Source organism: Telmatherina bonti (assembly GCF_933228915.1).
Source record: "Telmatherina bonti genome assembly, chromosome: 13".
Lineage (NCBI taxonomy): Eukaryota > Metazoa > Chordata > Actinopteri > Atheriniformes > Telmatherinidae > Telmatherina > Telmatherina bonti.
In genome coordinates this window covers 2,521,622-2,544,549 of record NC_136611.1, presented here as the reverse complement: position 1 = coordinate 2,544,549, position 22,928 = coordinate 2,521,622, and the positions used below count along the sequence as shown (strand labels likewise).

The 22,928-nt window shown below is 48.1% G+C and overlaps 1 protein-coding gene across 1 annotated transcript in view; it reads right to left on the bottom strand.

Moving 5' to 3' along the window:
• Window positions 1–101: 101 nt before the first annotated feature.
• The window catches only part of cacna1ba (calcium channel, voltage-dependent, N type, alpha 1B subunit, a), a gene marked incomplete at both ends in the record, with an annotated part of 173,010 nt that continues 150,183 nt past the window's right edge, over window positions 102–22,928 (bottom strand). The window contains 11 exons of the mRNA XM_079251176.1: window positions 102–629; window positions 1,934–2,154; window positions 2,613–2,799; window positions 4,705–4,824; window positions 7,144–7,276; window positions 12,812–12,890; window positions 13,723–13,858; window positions 13,912–13,975; window positions 20,477–20,610; window positions 21,055–21,152; window positions 22,746–22,853. Of these exons, the coding sequence (XP_079107302.1) occupies window positions 102–629; window positions 1,934–2,154; window positions 2,613–2,799; window positions 4,705–4,824; window positions 7,144–7,276; window positions 12,812–12,890; window positions 13,723–13,858; window positions 13,912–13,975; window positions 20,477–20,610; window positions 21,055–21,152; window positions 22,746–22,853 (1,808 nt within the window). The remainder of the gene's footprint in view (window positions 630–1,933; window positions 2,155–2,612; window positions 2,800–4,704; window positions 4,825–7,143; window positions 7,277–12,811; window positions 12,891–13,722; window positions 13,859–13,911; window positions 13,976–20,476; window positions 20,611–21,054; window positions 21,153–22,745; window positions 22,854–22,928) is intronic.

The window sequence follows — 22,928 nt, the reverse complement described above, 5'->3', positions numbered from 1 at the left end:
TAAACTAAAGCCTTCAAAGAAGATGATAAAACTCATCACAATTCCTCAAAAATGCATTAAAAAGGTTGGTTTAAAGCCATGCTAGCACCATTCGTCCTTCTCTACCTCCGATACCTCAGTGCCCCGACGCCAGAGCCTGGGCTGGTGCTACTACCCCCAAAACTGAAGTGGTACCCATTGGGCACACCAAGGTCTACACCAAGATTTGGAAGTAGGGCTCCCACCACGCGAGGCAGTGTTGTCCGGGATGAGCATCCGGCACTGGGGGACAGCGACGGCGCATCCTGGAAGACATCCAGCTGGTCCCGGAGGCTGCCATAGGGGCTGCCCAGCACCTCGCTGTGGCCCTGGCCCAGAAAGGGCTCAGAACTAATGCGGGTGACTGGGAAAGGGAAGTGGCGGGAACCACTGTGATGGAGGGCGTTGTGCTCCGACAATCCACGGCTCAGTTTGCCTGGACTCAGGGAGGCCTGGCCCGACACAACCTGCACCGGCGAGGAGTTAGCGGTCTTGTACGCCACCGCGGGCCGCGGGGTGAGGGGGGTCTGTGGGAGCTGCCGACGTCCACGACTTGGTGTGCTAGAACTGGAGCTCAGCACCTCTAGGCTGCCTTTAGCCCAACCGCTGCCCTGGATGAAAATTGAACAAGCAATATGAAATAATAGAATGATGTGAGAAATATGTGAGACGAAAAATAAAAATGGACAGGGACGTCCAGAGGAAGAAAACACACCAAGATGGTGTATGAGGTGGGCACATACAATGACAGAGAACAGAAGATGGAGAGAACACATAGAAGACAGAACAGAAGAACAGACACTCATGAAAAGGTAAAAGATGAAGGAAAGTGGGACAGAGTTGGACAGAAAGTGGGAAAGAATTGCAAAGCCATGAGAGAACGTACTTAAGCAAGACAGAAGAGAAACAAGTAATAAGAAAATGCAGGAATCACATTAATATGCTGCTATGCTAGTCAAGACTCAGATACTGCTACCAGAAGATAACAGTCACATGGTCCTCATCGGTTCTTAACATGAGGTAAATGCAGCCTGCTGGAGGTCAGTGCCACATCGTGAGAGGGTCTTTCTCCTGCAACCCTTCCAAACATGCCAAACTGTCATTAACTGTAACTTTTACATGCTGAGGCCTGGAGAGTCTGGTGTTAGCATTAGCTGCTAATGTGGGAGCCTGCAGTGTTAGCATTAGCTGCTAATGTAAGAGTCTGAGGTCTTAGCATTAGCTGCTAATGTTGGAGCCTGTGGTGTTACCAATAGCTACTAATGTAAGAGTATGAGGTGTTAGCATTCACGGCTAATGTAAGAATCTGAGGTCTTAGCATTAGCTGCTAATGTTGGAGCCTGCAGTGTTAGCATTAGCTGCTAATGTAAGAGGCTGCAGTGTTGGCATTAGCTGCTAATGTTAGAAACTAAACTGGGACGTAGGCTCCTGGGAAGATTACCAGCTGTCTGGAATGTTTCCCACTTTTTCTCTGTTGGAAAATGGACTCCAGACAGACTGGAAATGACCCGATAACTTTCCCAGACTGACGAGCTGCTTCTCTTAGACCATTGCAGATGTCTTTCCTCCTTGACATTGTGTAGAACTGTAAACTGTTCAAACTTCTGTTTTCATGGAGGATCTCATACTGATGCCGTGAGCTCCTCGTGAAGATGGGTGCAGCGTTTACACTCCCACTCTGGACTTTGTTTCAGTTTAGGTTCAATAAAAATCTTATGAAAGCTTCATTTCCCTCATTTAAGATCTGAGAACTAGAAAACTTGTTCCATCATAACTGAAACAGACCAAACTTTCTCTTTGACATGCATGATGGAATTCAGCCATCTAAACAAGACAGAAAGCCATGAGACGGGGGTCTGGACCTCTTTCGTCAGGTTTAGTTGCATCTGGTTCTACGTATCTGTTCCTGCCCCACCTGCTTGTTTCCGGGCTCCTGGCCCTCGACGGGGGAGGCAGCACAGCTAGCTGTAGCAGATTTGGTATAGCAGTGCTCCCGGCTGCAGTAGCGCTCGCAGGAGTAGTAGCGTTGCTTGTCTGCAGACGAGTGGTGGTGTTTCCTCTCATGGGAACGTCCGCGGTTGTGGGAGGCTCGTTCCCTGGAGGCAGCTGGGTCCGATGGGGGGTCTCCTGGTGCACCTGTGGAGGCAGAAGTTCAGGAAATATTTATAGGTTATTAACTGTGTTAAATGAATGTTTATTTATACACACACACACACACACACACACACACACGTATATATAAAATGTAAATGGACATACAACATATGCAGTGATCCTGACCACCAGGCCGGACTCCCCTAGTCATGCAAACTGAGTTTAGACTCGTTATATAGATAGATATAAACGTGTCTTCCTGCCTCATAAATGTTTTATATGTAAGACAAGGCGCCCTCACATGGTCCAGGTAGGAACTGCAGCTACTTTCTTCAGAGAAAATAAGGAGTTTATGTCTTTTCTGCCGACCCGGTTTTGCTCCCGGGCCAAACGTTTGACACCCCGTTGGACTTCAAGTTGTTGTTATTTTGCAGATTTTTGTGACAATATCTTGTTTTTATGATGAATAAACATGCTGGTCCGGTTTGGACCGCACTGACCTGCGGAGCTGGAGGCGGGACCACCCACAGGCGTGTCCAGAGACCTCTGCCGCTTCTCCCGCTCTCTGCGGTGGTGGCAGCGGTGGTGGTGGTGGTGGTGGCTTCGCTCTGGGCGGGGAACCTCAGGGGGCCGCTGTGGGGCCACGGGGGAGGTGGAGCACTTCGTGGGGCTGGCATCAGGAACAGACTGTAGGATGGGGGGGGGGGGGTAAAACCCAGATTTAACCACATGTTCACCACGATGCTGCAGATTTATATGTTCACACTTCCAGATAACATGACAAAGCATCCGTCACAGCGCAGACAGACTGAAGGAAGCGAGGCGGTGTACGTACAGCCAGATGGAGCCCTGCAGAGTGGCGGGGTTGGCTCTGCTGCGAAGCAGGAACAGAAGCCGAGATCAGGAGTACGAAGGACGGAAACAAACTCACGTTCCAGCTTCAACAACTGCTCAGGAGATTTCAGGCTGTTGAGCTGATTTCATCTTCAACTCAGAAATAATGGAAAAGTTAAAGGAAAAATGTTTTTCTCCAAAAAAACGAGAAAAAAGAAATAAAATGATTCACAAAATGAATGATTTGATTTCTGTGATGAGATTTTTGCTTCTGCTTGTATCTGCGTTTAAAGCAGAAGAGCCGCAACAGCATAACAATAATGATAATAATAATAATAATCATAATATGATAATGACGATGATGATGATGAGGAATGGACGACAACCATGATAAAACAATAAAAATAGTTTGAATTCCTTCAAAAGAAAACACAAATATAAAATGGTCTGAAAATGATACTCGAAGCGTAAACGCCACAATTATTGGACGAACACACGGAGGTCGTTTATTTGACCCCAATAAGAACAGAGTTTAAACGGGGTCCTGACGATCCAGGTTTCTGTTGACTGGGGGGTTAATGGGGGGAAACGCTTCATCTGATGACCAGTAAAACTCCTCCGTTTGATCAGGGATGTGTATGTAACAGGAAAACTCTGGGGGAGAAATTTCTGCCTAATTTCCGATTTTTCTTCAAACTTAACCTATGATGGTGTTAAAACTGTAAAAAAAGATCTAAATCTCCGTTTAATCAGAGTTTTATCTCGTTTAAACTCTGAAGGAAGTTTCGGTTTGGCTTTCACAGTCATTCCTGCAGGAAAAACGTTGTAGATTTTTCCTGAATGACGGAAACACCGTAAGACTTTTGCCATGGCACACTGTCAGTAAAATGTTCTCTTAAAGGGTGCAGATGTGGATCCTGTGGGTTCTACGGGACATTTTCCAGCAAACAATCTGCAGACTTGAACAAACACATATGTTTTCCCTCCCGAAGTCTCGGAGACGTCTCAGCAGACGTCAGCCGGCGTCGTCCTGTGTCGCTCGTGATGCAAAAAGCAGCTAAGAGGTCTGGATCCTGCAAACTGAAACGTGCTCCGTTACAAATCAGGATGTAATGACGCACATCAGCTAAACCCAGCTGAGCTATGTTGGAGGATAAACTGAGAACCTGGAGTTCACAAAGCTGCGCACCCTTCCCATCACAGCCCAGCAGCACCAGCCAGTTTCCAAAAAGGTGGAGATTAATTGAATTGGCTGAAGGATTTCCTGGCCTCGGTTACAAAGGTGATAAAAATGAGACAGGAAGTCACAGTGGAACCCAACGCCCTGCCTCCTTTCATTAACCTCCCACTCCAGATTCTCTCTGTTCCACAGTAACCCAATTACCATCCTCCTCCTCAGCTCAGAGCCATGTGGAGGCACCATCATCGCTCTGGAGAAAAACAGCTGGCTGCCGGCCAGAGTCTAATCACGTTAACGTGGACTCTCCGCTGCAGGGAGACATCTTTTCTCACCGCTCTGTCAGAGAAAATGCACAAATCGATCTGCATCACTCAGGAAATGAGCAGCTTCTTGTATTTCTGTTGATGCTGGCTCATTTTGAGCCTCTCGGCCTGAACTGGAGCAGCAGAGCCCCAAAATTCACCAGTAACGTTCCAGTGCTTTCAGTCAAATTTCTTAAAACTCAATAAATCTTCTATTAGATGTTTATGATGTTTCAGCAAATCCAGCAGCAGAGAGCAGGATGATGAAGATGTTACCTGGTGCTCAGCACCGAGTCGAGGCATAGAAGCAGCTCTGCCTTGGCTCTCCAGACCTGGTCCAGGTGCAGGGATCGTACTGCTGATACTGGTCGCCATCTTTCTCATCTCCACCGACTCCTGATAGACAAGAGGGGGACATCACCGTGATCAGACTCTTTACCCAACAATCATTCAGCCATGGAAACACTAACAGCTGCATCAGGCTAGCGGATGTTATGGTTAGCAATGTTATGACTAGTAGATGTTATGGCTAGCAAATGTTATGATTAGCAACATTATGGCTAGCAGATGTTTGGGCTAGTGGATGTTACAGTTGGCGGAGGGTATGGCTAGCAGTTGTTATGGTTAGCAATGTTATGGCCAGTGGATATTATGGCAAGCAGATGTTATGGCTAGCAGATTTTTTGGCTAGTGGATGTTACGGTTAGCGGCTGTTATAGCGAGCAGATGCTATGGCTAGTGGACATTAAGGCTAGCAAATGTTATGGCTAGTGGATGTTATGCCTAAAAGATGTTATGGCTTGCGGATGTTATGGCTAGTGGATGTTAAGGCTAGCAGATGTTATGGCTAGCGGATGTTATGGCTCGCGGATGTTATGGCTCACGGATATCATGGTTTGCGGATGTTACGGCTTGCAGATATTAAGGCTAGCGGATGTTATGGCTAGCGGATGTTATGGCTAACGGATGTTATGGCTAGTGGATGTTATGGCTAGAGGATGTTATGGCTAGTGGATGTTATGGCTAGAGGATGTTATAGCTAGAGGATGTTATAGCTAGAGGATGTTAAGGCTAGCGGATGTTATAGCTAGCGGATGTTATGGCTCGTGGATGTTATGGCTAGAGGATGTTATGGCTAGAGGATGTTAAGGCTAGCGGATGTTATAGCTAGCGGATGTTATGGCTCGTGGATGTTATGGATAGTGGATGTTATGGCTAGCAGGTGTTATGGCTCACGGATGTTAAGGCTAGCGGATGTTATAGCTAGCAGACGTTATGGCTCATGGATGTTATGGCGAGTGGATGTCAAGGCTAGAAGATGTTATGGCTAGCAGATGTTATGTCTAGCAGATGTTATGGCTCGCGGATGTTATAGCTCACGGATGCTATGGCTAGCAGATGTTATGGCTAGCAGATGTTATGGCTAACGGATGTTATGGCTAGTGGATGTTATGGCTAGAGGATGTTATGGCTAGTGGATGTTATGGCTAGAGGATGTTATAGCTAGAGGATGTTATAGCTAGAGGATGTTAAGGCTAGCGGATGTTATAGCTAGCGGATGTTATGGCTCGTGGATGTTATGGCTAGAGGATGTTATGGCTAGAGGATGTTAAGGCTAGCGGATGTTAAGGCTAGCGGATGTTATAGCTAGCAGACGTTATGGCTCATGGATGTTATGGCGAGTGGATGTCAAGGCTAGAAGATGTTATGGCTAGCAGATGTTATGTCTAGCAGATGTTATGGCTCGCGGATGTTATAGCTCACGGATGCTATGGCTAGCAGATGTTATGGCTAGCAGATGTTATGCCTCACGGATATTTTGGCGAGTGGATGTTAAGACTAGAAGATGTTATGAATAGCAGATGTTATGGCTCGCGGATGTTATGGCTAGTGGATGTTATGGCTAGCAGATGTTATGGCTCGCAGAGGTTATAGCTAGCAGATGTTGTGGCTTGCTGATGTTTTGGCGAGTGGATGTTAAGGCTAGAATATGTTATGGCGCGCGGATGTTATGACTAGCAGATGTTATGGCTCGCGGATGCTATGGGTAGTGGACATTAAGGCTAGCAAATGTTATGGCTAGTGGATGTTATGCCTAGAAGATGTTATGGCTAGCAGATGTTAAGGCTCGCGGATGTTAAGGCCAGTGGATGTTATGGCTAGTGGACATTAAGGCTAGTAGATGTTAAGGCTTGCGGATGTTAAGGCTAGCAGGTGTTATAGTTAACGACATTATGGCTAGTGGATGTTATGGCTAGTGGATGTTATGACTAGCAGATGTTATGGCTCGCAGATGTTATAGCTAGTGGACATTAAGGCTAGCAGATATTATGGCTAGCAGATGTTTTGGCAAGTGGATGTTAAAGCTAGAAGATGCTATGGCTCGCGGATGTTATGACTAGCAGATGTTATGGCTCGCGGATGTTATGGCTAGTGGACATTAAGGCTAGCAGATGTTATGGCTAGCAGATGTTCTGTCTAGCGGATGTTAAGGCTAGCTGATATGTAGGTAAGGTTTAAAATTCTGAAAAATGCTTCTCTGGACAAAAGGTTGTTTTTGGATGTAAGCCGAGTTACGACTGTAGCAGTTTGTGTCTGAAATAGCAGCTGCTGTGCACCACATCATCTCTCTGATCATGCCCATGTAACGGCAAATAAACTCAACACATGTGATATTACATATTATTTATATCACACATGTTCCACCAGCTGCACTTGAACACTGACAGTGTTGGCCGTGTCCTCTGATGGACCTCTGGACATGGTCTTCTTTGTTCTGTTGGGGGGGACTTCCTTTGGTTTGTCCACCCCGGAAGACGACCGCTTCATCCTGGGATCATAACCGGGCCTGTAAGTGACAACAGCTCATTACAGAAGTCAGACATGTTTGCTCTTACTCTCGAAAGGTCGAAAGAACTCGGGACAGAGAAAATTTATCCTTAACCGTTGTGCCCTCCTCATGTACCGGTCTGATGATCTATCAAGTGATCTTATTTTGGTCATAAATATCTCTTAGAGGGAGTTTCTATAGCTAAAATACAAACACAAATAAACAATACAAAAAATATAAATTTAATCAAATCAATTCGGTTTCTAATTTTTGATTTTAGCATGACTTTAATCACCATCACAGAATCAGTTTGTGTGTTTTTCTAATGAATGAGGCAGAAATTCAGATATTCACACTGTTATTTAGAGTTCAAAATATTAAAAATGATTAAAGGAAGGATGTTATTGATGTGATTTATGAAAAGAAGCTGAAAAAGTATTGATCTGTGATGATTTCACAGCCGTTCTTTGAGTGTGTCCGCGAAGGTAACCACATGGAACCAAATTCATCAACAGAGTATAAAAGATGTAGGACAGAAAAATAACGCTGGATTTGGAACAAATGGAGCAAACTTTGCCAGTAACGCTGTAGGAGACTTCTGTCTGGACTGAGCTCTTCTACGTTGAGCATAAACAGACCTTAAAGGTGAGCGAGCCGAACTCGTCCCCTTTTAAGCAAAGCTAATGCTTAAAACGTCCATTTTATTGATGTGTTGTTTTATTTCCCTGTTTGTGTATTTCTTTGTTATACATTGATTTTTATCATCAAGTGTTCTTTATAGATAAAACTTTACTTTTTCTTGAGCTAATGCTAAAACCTTCGGCAGCGGAGGAATACAGAAGAGAAATGAGAGGAAGGAAAAGGAAGACAAATAAACAGGAAATTATGAAAAAAATTAAGCGTCATTAAACTTTAATATTAAAAATTAATTAATACAAATAATTAAACTTTCATAGAAATTCAGACGACCAAACATTGTTCACCACATGTAATCTACATGTGATTCAAGTGTGTCATACATGGATCCCATTAAATTCTTCCACAGCCACATCTGAATGACATGTGCTTTACATGTGAATCATATGCAAAAAAAACTCTTGGGAACTGCATGTAATCCACATGTGGTTCTCATATATTTCAGCTGTGGATCACATAAAGTTGTTCCAAAAGCACGTTTGTACATGTGTAAATACATGTGAACCACACATGAAACACCTGGTTTCTCTGTAAGCAGACATTTGTGAGGTTCAGGCATGTTGGAGATGAGATGCATGTAGCATGTGCATATTTCCTGACTTACAGTGCTGTGTAGAGGTGTTTGGCAATAATTATAAACTATTAATCCTACAAAAAAGTGTAGTTGGTGTTATTCATAAAGCTGGTTATTTAGATCATATAAATTCTTTGTTTTTACAGTCGAAGTTACTAAAAATCCAGGATCTGGTAAATTATCATACAGCACAACTTATTTTTAAGGCTATCAGGAACTTATTACCACACCATGTAGAAAAGCGTTTTAGTCAGAGAGATGGGGGTAGAGATTGCGAGGGAACATCATATTCCAAATGCCCTGAGTGAGAAGCAGCAGGAAAAGCTTGTGTCTGTCTGTGGGGTCAAACTGTGGAACAAGCTGGGAGAAAATCACAGGCAGTGTCCAAATGTCAAAAAATTGAAGTCACTATACAAAGACTTGATAATTGAGGAGTACGGTAATGTCATAGAAAGAAACATATTACATACACTCAGTATGTTATTATTGTTGATATAACTGTTGCTATTGTTTTATTATTGTTATTACGACTGCATTGCTCCATTACTGAAACTGCTTATTGTTTTCATATCGATTTTGACATATAAAGGATATTATTATTGTTATTCTTATATAAGTATTAATAATATACAGGGTTGCTACTGTTGTATTGCAATAGGTTAATATTGTTGTTTTTTATATTGTATTGCTCATCACTGGGGTGGGATTACATATAAGCTGATGCTTCTACCCACTGCTTTTGAACGTTTTTTCATCTTTTATTTCTATCTTTTGTTTTGGGCCTTTTTTGTTTTTTTTCTGTCTTGTTTTTGTTTTTAGATTTCATTATTTTCAAATAAACTTTTCAATCTCTGATAGAAGCTGCAGGATGGTAGATCTGCAGGACTTCACTGAGCTGCAGAGGGAGTAAAACAGATGTGGAAGTCACGTGGTTCATGGAGCTGCCGATACTTCCACCTCTGACCGTCGGTCATTCTCGGTGTTTCTGAAGCATTTTCTCTGCTAAGCGGCTGAAATAACGACAGCTTTTAGGCCTTGTGTGGTGATTCCTGTTCCCTGGTGGGCGCGGTCAGCTGGGAACTGGAGGCACAGCTGATCCACATTTCAGCAATCAACGCACCACCTATTTAAGACCAGCTCTGCCTGCTATCCAGCGCCAGATTGTTGATTGCCCTGCGGTAAAACAGCTCTCGGCCTCAGCTTACGTTGCTTGTGCTTGACCTTGATTTGTAACCTGTCCTGTCTTCCTCCTGCCAGTGAAAGCCTGCCTGCCTGCTCGTTCGCTTGCTCCCCTGCCTGCCTGCCTCCTGATGCTCGCCGGTCTGCCAGTCTCTGAAGGTTCCGCTGGAAGAATTCACAGGAATCTGTGGGAAATCAATAAACCTCTCTCTGTACTCAGACAGTGTCCGCTCTTTGGATCCTACTAGCCCCTCACCCACAACAGAACAATCTGGCCACTGAATGGATCCGACGGACGCGAACCCGGAAGCCACCACTGACAGCCTTCGGCGCACCATTTCAGGTCAGAATGCACGTCTCGCTCGACATGAGCAAATGATGCTAACTCTGGATCAGAACTATCATGCGATCCTCTCTCAGCTAACCCAGCTTACAACACACGTCGCCGGCTTGGGCCGTCCCGCACAGTCTCAGCTGCCTGCTCCCGATCCACCCGCTTCCCAACCTGACTCAGCACACCCCGTAAGAGAGACGCATGTTCCAGATCCCAAGCTGTATGCTGGCGATTTAGGCAAATGTAGAGGATTCTTGCTTCAATGTTCACTGGTATTCGATCAGAAACCATTCACCTACGCCACGGATCGCTCAAAGATTTCTTTTGTGATCGGACTCCTTGAAGGGAGAGCTCTGGATTGGGCTGAAGCAGCCTACGAACAACAGGGTTTCAGGCAGCAGTCATATTCATCTTTTGTCCATGAGATGAAAAAGGTTTTTGATCATCCTGTAAGAGGCAGAGTGTCTGCTACACGTCTCCTCAGCCTCCGTCAAGGAAGTACGAGTGTGGCTAACTTTGCTATTGATTTCAGGACAGCCGCCGCAGATTCTGGGTGGAATGATGAGGCTCTCCGTGACGTTTTTGCTAACGGTCTGAGCAGCCGGTTGAAGGATGAACTAGCAACCCGTGACACGCCTGAGTCCCTGGAGGGACTAATTTCCCTCTCCATCCGGGTGGACAACCGACTGCGGGAGAGGGACCGGGAACGGAGATCCCAATCTAGTAACAAGCAGGAGTATTTCTCTGGAGCAGTACCATCTTTCCCTCACACAGCCACTCCCACAGAGGAGCCTATGCAGCTGGGAAGAGCGCACGTTTCCCCGGAGGAGCGGCAGAGAAGGACCTCGGGAGACTGTTACTACTGTGGACTACCTGGACATCGTATTTCTTTCTGTCCCAACCGATCAAAAGACCAGGGTCGTCAGTAGCGGTGGGGGTACTGACGACCACATCCTCTGAGGTACTTCCCCACACTAAGACTCTCATCCCAGCTGTCCTGTTCTGCGATAATGTCCCCCATTCTGTTGATGCCTTGGTTGACTCTGGTGCAGAGGCTAATTTTTTGGATAGATCCTTAGCTAGCTCGCTACATATTGGCTTGAAGACCCTCTCATCCCCCATATCTGCGCAGGCCCTGGATGGCAGTCTTCTTTACACCATCACACTGCAATCCCTTCCTATAAAGATGATTGTTTCGGGTAATCATCAAGAACTTATCTCGTTTTACATTGTTGACTCACCTAAATCCCCTCTGGTTTTAGGCCACCCTTGGCTGGCTCAGCACAACCCCCACCTGGACTGGCAGAGTGGGAGGATTGTTAACTGGAGTTCCTTCTGTCATGCCACCTGCCTTCATTCAGCTGTTCCTGCTACCCTTGTTTCCAGCCGCCAACCTGTTCCCCTTGACCTGTCCACCGTTCCCCCAGTCTATCACGACTTAAGGGAGGTCTTTAGCAAGGACAACGCTTCAGCTCTTCCCCCACATAGATCTTATGACTGCTCCATTGATCTGCTCCCGGGGGCGCCATTACCCACCTGCCGTCTATATAACATCTCCCGACCAGAGACTGAGGCTATGGAGACATATATCTCAGATTCTCTTGCTGCAGGACTAATCAGGCCCTCTTCGTCACCCGTAGGGGCTGGATTTTTCTTCGTCTCGAAGAAGGATGGTTCACTCAGGCCTTGTATAGATTATCGTGGCTTAAACGCTATCACTGTGAAGAATAAGTACCCTTTACCTCTGCTTGACTCTGTATTCAACTCCCTTCATGGCGCCACAATCTTCACTAAATTGGACCTCCCCAACGCATATCATTTGGTGAGAATAAAAGAAGGTGATGAATGGAAGACTGCCTTCAGAACCCCTCTCGGCCACTTCGAATATCTGGTCATGCCTTTTGGATTATGTAACGCTCCTGCAGTATTTCAGACCATGGTTAATGACGTGCTGAGATCTTATTAACCGTTTTGTGTTTTATTTGGATGACATCCTCATTTTCTCCCGGACTCACTCGGAACATGAGCAACATGTCAAACAGGTACTTCAGAGACTGTTGGAAAACCGCTTATTTGTAAAGGCAGAAAAGTGACTTTCATAGAGATACCATCTCATTTCTGGGCTATATCTTTGAGCGTGGACAGGTCAGAGCTGACCCTGATAAGATCAAGGCTGTTGTGGAGTGGCCGACTCCTACCTCTGTAAAACAACTGCAGCGCTTTCTGGGTTTTGCAAACTTTTATCGACGCTTTATCCGCAACTTCAGCCGTACAGCTCTCACCCTAACACGTCTCACTTCCCCATCGGTTCCCTTTTTCTGGTCAGACGCAGCAGCCCAAGCTTTCAACAAGCTTAAGGAACTGTTCACCTCAGCTCCAGTTCTTCTCCATCCGGACCTGAACCGCCAATTTGTAGTGGAGGTGGATGCCTCGGACACCGGGGTAGGAGCCGTGTTGTCCCAGAGATCTCCTGAGACCCAGAAATTACACCCCTGTGCCTACTTTTCCCGACGTCTTACCCCTGCGGAACACAATTATCATGTTGGGGACCGAGAACTCCTTGCCATCAAACTGGCTCTAGAGCACTGGCGGCACTGGCTGGAAGGATCCAGAGTTCCATTCCTCATTTGGACAGATCACAGAAACCTGGAGTATTTGCAGTCGGCTAAACAATTGAATCCCCGCCAAGCCCGTTGGTCTCTATTTTTCAACCGGTTCCATTTCACACTGTCATACAGACCAGGCTCCAAGAACCAGAAACCCGACTCACTGTCCCGTCAGTTTGCCCCCGAAGCCACCACCTCTGTGGTGGAAACCATCCTGCCAGCCTCCTGCATCGTGGCTGCAGTCTCATGGGAGGTCGAAAACCAAGTCATAGCAGATCAGCAACATCAGCCTGACCCGGGTACTGGTCCCCCGGATCGACTGTTTGTCCCCGACACCGCCCGATCCCTGGTCCTCCAGTGGGGTCACTCCTCCCGTTTGGCTTGTCATCCTGGTTCCTCACGCACTCTCTCCCTTATCAGACGCAGGTTTTGGTGGCCTACCATGGAGAGGGATGCGCAACAGTTCGTGGCTGCCTGCACCACTTGTGCTAGGAGTAAGGCATTGCATCGACCCCCGGCTGGACTTCTACGTCCTCTGCCTGTCCCTAGCAGACCCTGGTCGCACATTGCAGTGGATTTTGTTACTGGCCTACCTGTTTCCAAAGGTAAAGACACCATCCTGACTATTGTGGACCGTTTTTCCAAGGCTGTGCATTTCGTCGCTCTCCCCAAACTTCCCTCGGCCAAGGAGACTGCCGACCTGTTGGTGCACCATGTCTTCCGACTCCATGGATTGCCCACTGACATAGTATCTGACCGAGGACCCCAGTTCACTTCACAGGTGTGGAAAGCCTTTTGTCTATCCATCGGTGCCACGGTCAGTTTGTCCTCCGGTTTTCACCCCCAGACTAACGGTCAAGCCGAGAGAGCCAACCAGGACCTGGAGACCGTCCTTCGTTGTGTGGCTGAATCCAACCCGTCATCGTGGAGCGACCATCTGGACTGGGTTGAGTACTCACACAACTCCCTCACATCCTCAGCTTCTGGTTTATCTCCTTTTGAATGCTCTCTTGGGTACCAGCCGCCCCTGTTCCCTGTCCAAGAGGTTGAAGTAGCTGTTCCATCGGTTCAGTACCACATCCGCCGTTGTCGTCGGGCCTGGAGGACGGCTCGGACTGCTCTGCGTCGGGCTGGGGAACGGAGTCGACGCCAGGCCGATCGCCATCGCACAACTGGGCCCAGATACGCTCCTGGTCAGAAGGTCTGGTTGTCTTCGAAGAACATTCCCTTGCGAACTGACGCCAAGAAGTTGGCTCCCCGCTACCTGGGACCTTTTGAAGTCCAGCGGGTCATCAATCCCACGGTGGTTCGCCTGCAGCTCCCCCGATCTATGCGGATTCATCCCTCCTTCCATGTCTCCCAGTTGAAGCCTGTGTCTTCCAGTCCTCTGGTCCCTCCTTCCAGGCCCCCTCCTCCCGCCCGGCTTGTGGCTGGTCGCCTGGCGTACACCGTCCGACGTCTTCTGGATGTGCGCCGTCGCGGCCGGGGCTTCCAGTTTCTGGTTGACTGGGAGGGTTATGGCCCTGAGGAGTGGGCCTGGGTTCCCCGCTCTTTCATCCTTGATCCTTCCCTGGTCAGGGATTTCCGTCGGGCCCATCCCGAGAAGTTCCGGTCGCCGAGTGGCTCCCGTTGAGGGGGGGGTACTGTGGTGATTCCTGTTCCCTGGTGGGCGTGGTCAGCTGGGAACTGGAGGCACAGCTGATCCACATTTCAGCAATCAACGCACCACCTATTTAAGACCAGCTCTGCCTGCTATCCAGCGCCAGATTGTTGATTGCCCTGCGGTAAAACAGCTCTCGGCCTCAGCTTACGTTGCTTGTGCTTGACCTTGATTTGTAACCTGTCCTGTCTTCCTCCTGCCAGAGAAAGCCTGCCTGCCTGCTCGTTCGTTTGCTCCCCTGCCTGCCTGCCTCCTGATGCTCGCCAGTCTGCCAGTCTCTGAAAGTTCCGCTGGAAGAATTCACAGGAATCTGTGGGAAATCAATAAACCTCTCTCTGTACTCAGACAGTGTCCGCTCTTTGGATCCTACTAGCCCCTCACCCACAACACCTTGTGCATCATGAGCTGAATATTCTGCAACAAATAAAGTCAACTGTGTTATTTAATTTGAGTAGTTTTAGTTAACTAGTTGTGTAGCTAACCAGGCAGTGGTAGTTTAAACTGGTGTTAGCTAACAGGAGCCAGACTCCAGTCTCTAGACGTTGTTAGTAAACCTGTTTTTATCACTCGCTTATTGCCGTGTTTAGATGTCTGTTTGCATGAAAAGATTTTGGATGAATTTTAGATTCCTCCTTCGGTGAAGGCTGTATCTGTTCACCTGGTTGTAATTCCTGCTAGTAAACTAGACATGATAATATTAACTACATAACTTCTGAGACTGATCGGGTTAATTTAGTTGGAGTTAGACATTTGTGAAGAGACAAAGTTAGTTGGAAGTTTCATGTATCTAAAAACCTGATGAATTCATGAGTGATTTATTATTTAACAGAAAGTATTTTAGATTATTTTAATATTTTTGATAATATTTACAATCGTTTTTGGGCTAAAACAAAAAGGATTGTAAATGTATTAGTCCACAAAAAAAGTGAAACATATCATGTATTGATATAGTAATGGTGTCTTTTAAACATTAGAAAAATGAATCCCAAGTCATGATTCAAAGCATCTGCAGCCACTTGTCCTTCAACTCATTAAAAACATCTTTAAAATGTTTTATTGTGATCATTCAGCTCATTTTCCATCGAGCAGACGGACTGAATGATAGCAGGAAGACGTGTAGCGTTCCCATGCCAGCATGCAGCATTCCTCTTGTCATATAAAAGACACATTACTGGTGTCAGTTTAACTAAAATATTTATTTTTGGTATAAAATATGCTCTGTAAATATTAACGGGTGTGTTTACCACCTCGTTTCTGTGGAAAGTGTAGAAATGTGACAAATGTCGTCCCTGTTGCTTCCAAAAATAAAGCTTTGATAAATTATACAGTACAGTAATAAATACATATGATTGGTCCAAAATGAGAGAAAATTTGTGTTTTCACTTCTTCCTGCCAGAACCGGTTCGGCTGGACTGACAGCGCTTCATGAACCATGTGGCAGCGTGTTGGTGCGGGGCGGAACCTGGGTCTGATATTAACCTTCTGTCTCACAAGCTCACGCTAAGACATGGAGACGTGTGGAGGACCCTGAAGCTAAGACATGGAGACGTGTGGAGGACCCTGAAGCTAAGACATGGAGACGTGTGGACGACCCAGAAGCTAAGACATGGAGACGTGTGGACGACCCTGAAGCTAAGACATGGAGACGTGTGGACGACCCTGAAGCTAAGACATGAAGACGTGTGGACGACCCTGAAGCTAAGACATGGAGACGTGTGGACGACCCAGAAGCTAAGACATGAAGACGTGTGGACGACCCAGAAGCTAAGACATGGAGACGTGTGGACGACCCAGAAGCTAAGACATGGAGACGTGTGGACGACCCAGAAGCTAAGACATGGAGACGTGTGGACGACCCAGAAGCTAAGACATGGAGACGTGTGGACGACCCAGAAGCTAAGACACGGAGACGTGTGGACGACCCAGAAGCTAAGACATGAAGACGTGTGGACGACCCTGAAGCTAAGACATGGAGACGTGTGGACGACCCAGAAGCTAAGACATGGAGACGTGTGGACGACCCAGAAGCTAAGACACGGAGACGTGTGGACGACCCAGAAGCTAAGACACGGAGACGTGTGGACGACCCAGAAGCTAAGACACGGAGACGTGTGGACGACCCAGAAGCTAAGACACGGAGACGTGTGGACGACCCAGAAGCTAAGACACGGAGACGTGTGGACGACCCTGAAGCTAAGACACGGAGACGTGTGGACGACCCAGAAGCTAAGACACGGAGACGTGTGGACGACCCTGAAGCTAAGACACGGAGACGTGTGGACGACCCAGAAGCTAAGACATGGAGACGTGTGGACGACCCAGAAGCTAAGACACGGAGACGTGTGGACGACCCTGAAGCTAAGACATGGAGACGTGTGGACGACCCAGAAGCTAAGACACGGAGACGTGTGGACGACCCTGAAGCTAAGACATGGAGACGTGTGGACGACCCTGAAGCTAAGACATGGAGACGTGTGGACGACCCTGAAGCTAAGACATGGAGACGTGTGGACGACCCTGAAGCTAAGACATGGAGACGTGTGGACGACCCTGAAGCTAAGACATGGAGACGTGTGGACGACCCTGAAGCTAAGACATGGAGACGTGTGGACGACCCAGAAGCTAAGACATGGAGACGTGTGGACGACCCTGAAGCTAAGACACGGAGACGTGTGGACGACCCTGAAGCTAAGACATGGAGACGTGTGGACGACCCAGAAGCTAAGACACGGAGACTTGTGGACGACCCTGAAGCTAAGACATGAAGACGTGTGGACGACCCTGAAGCTAAGACATGGAGACGTGTGGACGACCCAGAAGCTAAGACACGGAGACGTGTGGACGACCCTGAAGCTAAGACACGGAGACGTGTGGACGACCCTGAAGCTAAGACACGGAGACGTGTGGACGACCCTGAAGCTAAGACATGGAGACGTGTGGACGACCCAGAAGCTAAGACACGGAGACGTGTGGACGACCCTGAAGCTAAGACACGGAGACGTGTGGACGACCCAGAAGCTAAGACACGGAGACGTGTGGACGACCCAGAAGCTAAGACATGGAGACGTGTGGACGACCCTGAAGCTAAGACACGGAGACGTGTGGACGACCCAGAAGCTAAGACACGGAGACGTGTGGACGACCCAGAAGCTAAGACATGGAGACGTGTGGACGACCCTGAAGCTAAGACATGGAGACGTGTGGACGACCCTGAAGCTAAGACACGGAGACGTGTGGACGACCCAGAAGCTAAGACACGGAGACGTGTGGACGACCCTGAAGCTAAGACACGGAGACGTGTGGACGACCCTGAAGCTAAGACACGGAGACGTGTGGACGACCCTGAAGCTAAGACACGGAGACGTGTGGACGACCCTGAAGCTAAGACACGGAGACGTGTGGACGACCCTGAAGCTAAGACATGAAGACGTGTGGACGACCCTGAAGCTAAGACATGGAGACGTGTGGACGACCCAGAAGCTAAGACATGGAGACGTGTGGACGACCCAGAAGCTAAGACATGGAGACGTGTGGACGACCCAGAAGCTAAGACATGGAGACGTGTGGACGACCCAGAAGCTAAGACATGGAGACGTGTGGACGACCCTGAAGCTAAGACATGAAGACGTGTGGACGACCCAGAAGCTAAGACATGGAGACGTGTGGACGACCCTGAAGCTAAGACATGGAGACGTGTGGACGACCCAGAAGCTAAGACATGGAGACGTGTGGACGACCCAGAAGCTAAGACATGGAGACGTGTGGACGACCCAGAAGCTAAGACATGGAGACGTGTGGACGACCCAGAAGCTAAGACATGGAGACGTGTGGACGACCCAGAAGCTAAGACATGGAGACGTGTGGACGACCCAGAAGCTAAGACATGGAGACGTGTGGACGACCCTGAAGCTAAGACATGGAGACGTGTGGACGACCCTGAAGCTAAGACATGGAGACGTGTGGACGACCCAGAAGCTAAGACACGGAGACGTGTGGACGACCCTGAAGCTAAGACATGGAGACGTGTGGACGACCCAGAAGCTAAGACACGGAGACGTGTGGACGACCCAGAAGCTAAGACATGGAGACGTGTGGACGACCCAGAAGCTAAGACATGGAGACGTGTGGACGACCCTGAAGCTAAGACATGGAGACGTGTGGACGACCCTGAAGCTAAGACATGAAGACGTGTGGACGACCCTGAAGCTAAGACATGAAGACGTGTGGACGACCCTGAAGCTAAGACATGGAGACGTGTGGACGACCCTGAAGCTAAGACATGAAGACGTGTGGACGACCCTGAAGCTAAGACATGGAGACGTGTGGACGACCCTGAAGCTAAGACATGAAGACGTGTGGACGACCCTGAAGCTAAGACATGGAGACGTGTGGACGACCCAGAAGCTAAGACATGGAGACGTGTGGACGACCCTGAAGCTAAGACATGGAGACGTGTGGACGACCCTGAAGCTAAGACATGGAGACGTGTGGACGACCCAGAAGCTAAGACATGGAGACGTGTGGACGACCCTGAAGCTAAGACATGGAGACGTGTGGACGACCCTGAAGCTAAGACATGGAGACGTGTGGACGACCCTGAAGCTAAGACATGGAGACGTGTGGACGACCCTGAAGCTAAGACATGGAGACGTGTGGACGACCCTGAAGCTAAGACATGAAGACGTGTGGAAGACCCTGAAGCTAAGACATGAAGACGTGTGGACGACCCAGAAGCTAAGACATGGAGACGTGTGGACGACCCTGAAGCTAAGACACGGAGACGTGTGGACGACCCAGAAGCTAAGACATGGAGACGTGTGGACGACCCTGAAGCTAAGACATGGAGACGTGTGGACGACCCTGAAGCTAAGACATGGAGACGTGTGGACGACCCTGAAGCTAAGACATGAAGACGTGTGGACGACCCTGAAGCTAAGACATGGAGACGTGTGGACGACCCAGAAGCTAAGACACGGAGACGTGTGGACGACCCAGAAGCTAAGACATGGAGACGTGTGGACGACCCAGAAGCTAAGACACGGAGACGTGTGGACGACCCAGAAGCTAAGACACGGAGACGTGTGGACGACCCAGAAGCTAAGACATGGAGACGTGTGGACGACCCAGAAGCTAAGACATGGAGACGTGTGGACGACCCAGAAGCTAAGACACGGAGACGTGTGGACGACCCAGAAGCTAAGACATGGAGACGTGTGGACGACCCAGAAGCTAAGACATGGAGACGTGTGGACGACCCTGAAGCTAAGACATGGAGACGTGTGGACGACCCTGAAGCTAAGACATGGAGACGTGTGGACGACCCTGAAGCTAAGACATGAAGACGTGTGGACGACCCTGAAGCTAAGACATGGAGACGTGTGGACGACCCTGAAGCTAAGACATGGAGACGTGTGGACGACCCTGAAGCTAAGACATGGAGACGTGTGGACGACCCAGAAGCTAAGACATGGAGACGTGTGGACGACCCTGAAGCTAAGACATGGAGACGTGTGGACGACCCAGAAGCTAAGACATGGAGACGTGTGGACGACCCTGAAGCTAAGACATGGAGACGTGTGGACGACCCTGAAGCTAAGACATGGAGACGTGTGGACGACCCTGAAGCTAAGACATGAAGACGTGTGGACGACCCTGAAGCTAAGACATGGAGACGTGTGGACGACCCAGAAGCTAAGACATGGAGACGTGTGGACGACCCTGAAGCTAAGACATGAAGACGTGTGGACGACCCAGAAGCTAAGACATGGAGACGTGTGGACGACCCTGAAGCTAAGACATGGAGACGTGTGGACGACCCTGAAGCTAAGACATGAAGACGTGTGGACGACCCTGAAGCTAAGACATGGAGACGTGTGGACGACCCTGAAGCTAAGACATGGAGACGTGTGGACGACCCTGAAGCTAAGACATGGAGACGTGTGGACGACCCAGAAGCTAAGACATGGAGACGTGTGGACGACCCTGAAGCTAAGACATGGAGACGTGTGGACGACCCAGAAGCTAAGACATGGAGACGTGTGGACGACCCAGAAGCTAAGACATGGAGACGTGTGGACGACCCTGAAGCTAAGACATGGAGACGTATGGACGACCCTGAAGCTAAGACATGGAGACGTGTGGACGACCCTGAAGCAGTCTCTGAACTTACAGTGTGTCTCCATTGTTGATGGAGCTGGGTCCGGGGGGCCTCGGGGGGGACGTGGGCCCCCTGCTGTCTGGCTGGTCCGGCTCCTGCATTTGAGGCAGAGGCAGCAACGGCTTAAAAAGAGCCCCAACTCTGCACTGTGGAGGAGAGACGGATGGAGGACATGCTGAGGACGCTTAGAGGCAGCAGGCAGGATATTATTGGACTCGGGTCCCACAGCGGGGGGGCTTGGCGCCCCCCAGCAGGGGACGGGGACAAGGACGTGGGGGGGGGACGGGGACATCCATGTGGTGCTTTAGGTAGAACATGTCTGTCATTCTTGTGAGAACTTGTGGTTGCAGAGACAAACATGCAGCGTCGCATCCAACTGGAGCTTTACAGCAAACCAGTCTGTGCTTCAGCAAGACAATATTCATCCCAGTAACTGACTGGTGGATACATACTGGTTGCATTGTGTGTGACTGCATGCAGACGTACGGTTAAAGTGGAAATCTCTGTGTGAATGGGACATTCATGCATGTTGGCATGGCAGCATCCAGTGTGTGTGTGTATGTGTGTGTGTGTGTGTGTGTGTGTTGTACCTGGGACGGGGTCTGCTGCTGCTTCCTCGCCAGATACTGCTTGTAGTAATCGATGATCATCAGCACGGCGTAAACCTTTCCTACCGTCAGCTCGTTGGCTGGAAGGGAGGCCAGAGCATGCGGTGAGAGGAGATTCTGCTGAGTCACTGTCTGCCAGCTTTCCGCTAAAGGAAAGCAGCTGCGAGCGCTTTGCGTGAATCACAGAGGCCATCACATCCGACTGCATCAGTTCTGACACATGCTGACGGGGCCGCATCATGTCTCTAACGGCTGTTTGGTTGGCTTCCAAATTCTTTCTGTCTGAGCTGGAAATGCTCACCAGGAGGCACCTAAAGTCTGTGTGTCATAATACTGGAAGCTAGCTTAACTGCGGCCATGAAGGGATAAAGGTGGTTAGCAACGATGATGAGTGGCCACATCGCTGCACTGCCGATGCCGCTGCTTTTCCATCGCTCTTGAAACAACAACAAAACTTAAAAATCGCAATACAAACCTGGTAATGGAAGCACCTACATTTAGAAAGGAAGCGTGATATGTATGGACGGAGGAGGAGACAGAAATCTTTTCACGAATAATTAAAAATTAAAAATATAACCTCCGTCCTTGACAGCAAACAACAGCAAAAGGCTGAGTTTTATGAAGAATTTGAAAGCAGAATGAGCGAGGAGGGCTTCGAAAAGCTGTAGAGAAGCCTGCACAGGAGGGAAACCCTGGATACCATGTAGCTATGTGGCTACGTAGCCATGTAGCTACATAGCTGCGTGCTTCATCATAGGTTATGTAAAAGTGGTTTGGATCAAAAGTAGTTTCATAAATCACTTTCCTCAGTTGGTTCGGATCCTTCTGGGCCAGCTGAACCGATGTTGGGGCAAAATAAAAGTTAACGGGGGCGATAAAAGCTGCACCTCTTTGTTGGATGTATTGTGTACAATATTGTGGTTGCTAAGCAACAACACAATAACTGGGTTAATTTAAACATTAGCAAAAGTTTCAGCTTCATCCACCAGGATGTCCAAACAACCTGTGTGATTAAGGTGACATAAACTTAACTCCTACAAAGAATTTAGACCACAATAGCATCATGCAGATGCTCGTAGTTTGTCAACACAAAACATGTTGCAAAAATACTACAGAAACACTAAAATTTGTACAATGTAGACCATGGACTTCTAGACTTACAGAATTTTCCATATTTTTGTTTGTTAGTAAATGTTGCCTGATTAAATACAAGGAAATGGGCCGCTACACCTCATTAGCCCCATGCTAGCAACTAGCTACAGTCGCTAGCTATCATGGAAGGGTGTCTTCTCTAGAGATCAGAACCTGCAGAACTTGGGCTGTTTGGTTGAATAAAAGTGGAACAAGAAGGACCCAAATGATTTCACCAGGAAGTTCTAAACTTCCGGGATTTTCCTGGTGCTTCCTTGGTGTGTAGAAGCTGCTCTGACGCAGAAGAAAATTCTAGAAATCGGACAGGCGCTTCTCTGATTCAATCTTTCCAGGATAACGTTAGGATCATATTGGTCAACTTTTAAAAGGAACCACATCGAAACAGTTCAGTTATTCATCTTAAACAAAGTTTTGGTTTGTTTGAGAACCACTTGGTTGGAAAGACCTGGAAAAGGTCACATGGCTGAACCCAAGCTGCGACTGAAAAGGAGAACTAGTTCAGAAATGGAAATAAGACTTACGTTTGTGTGGCGTCACCAACAAATCCATGGTCTTTTGAGAGAGGTTGGGCCACACTGTGGACAACTCCTTTTTCAACTCAGCATCCAGTAACCGCTGGGCCACCATCCCTACAAGTCACAACCCAACACAAAGCTCAGCTGCAAGTTTATAGCATGAATCTACAAACCAAACATACAGTTAAA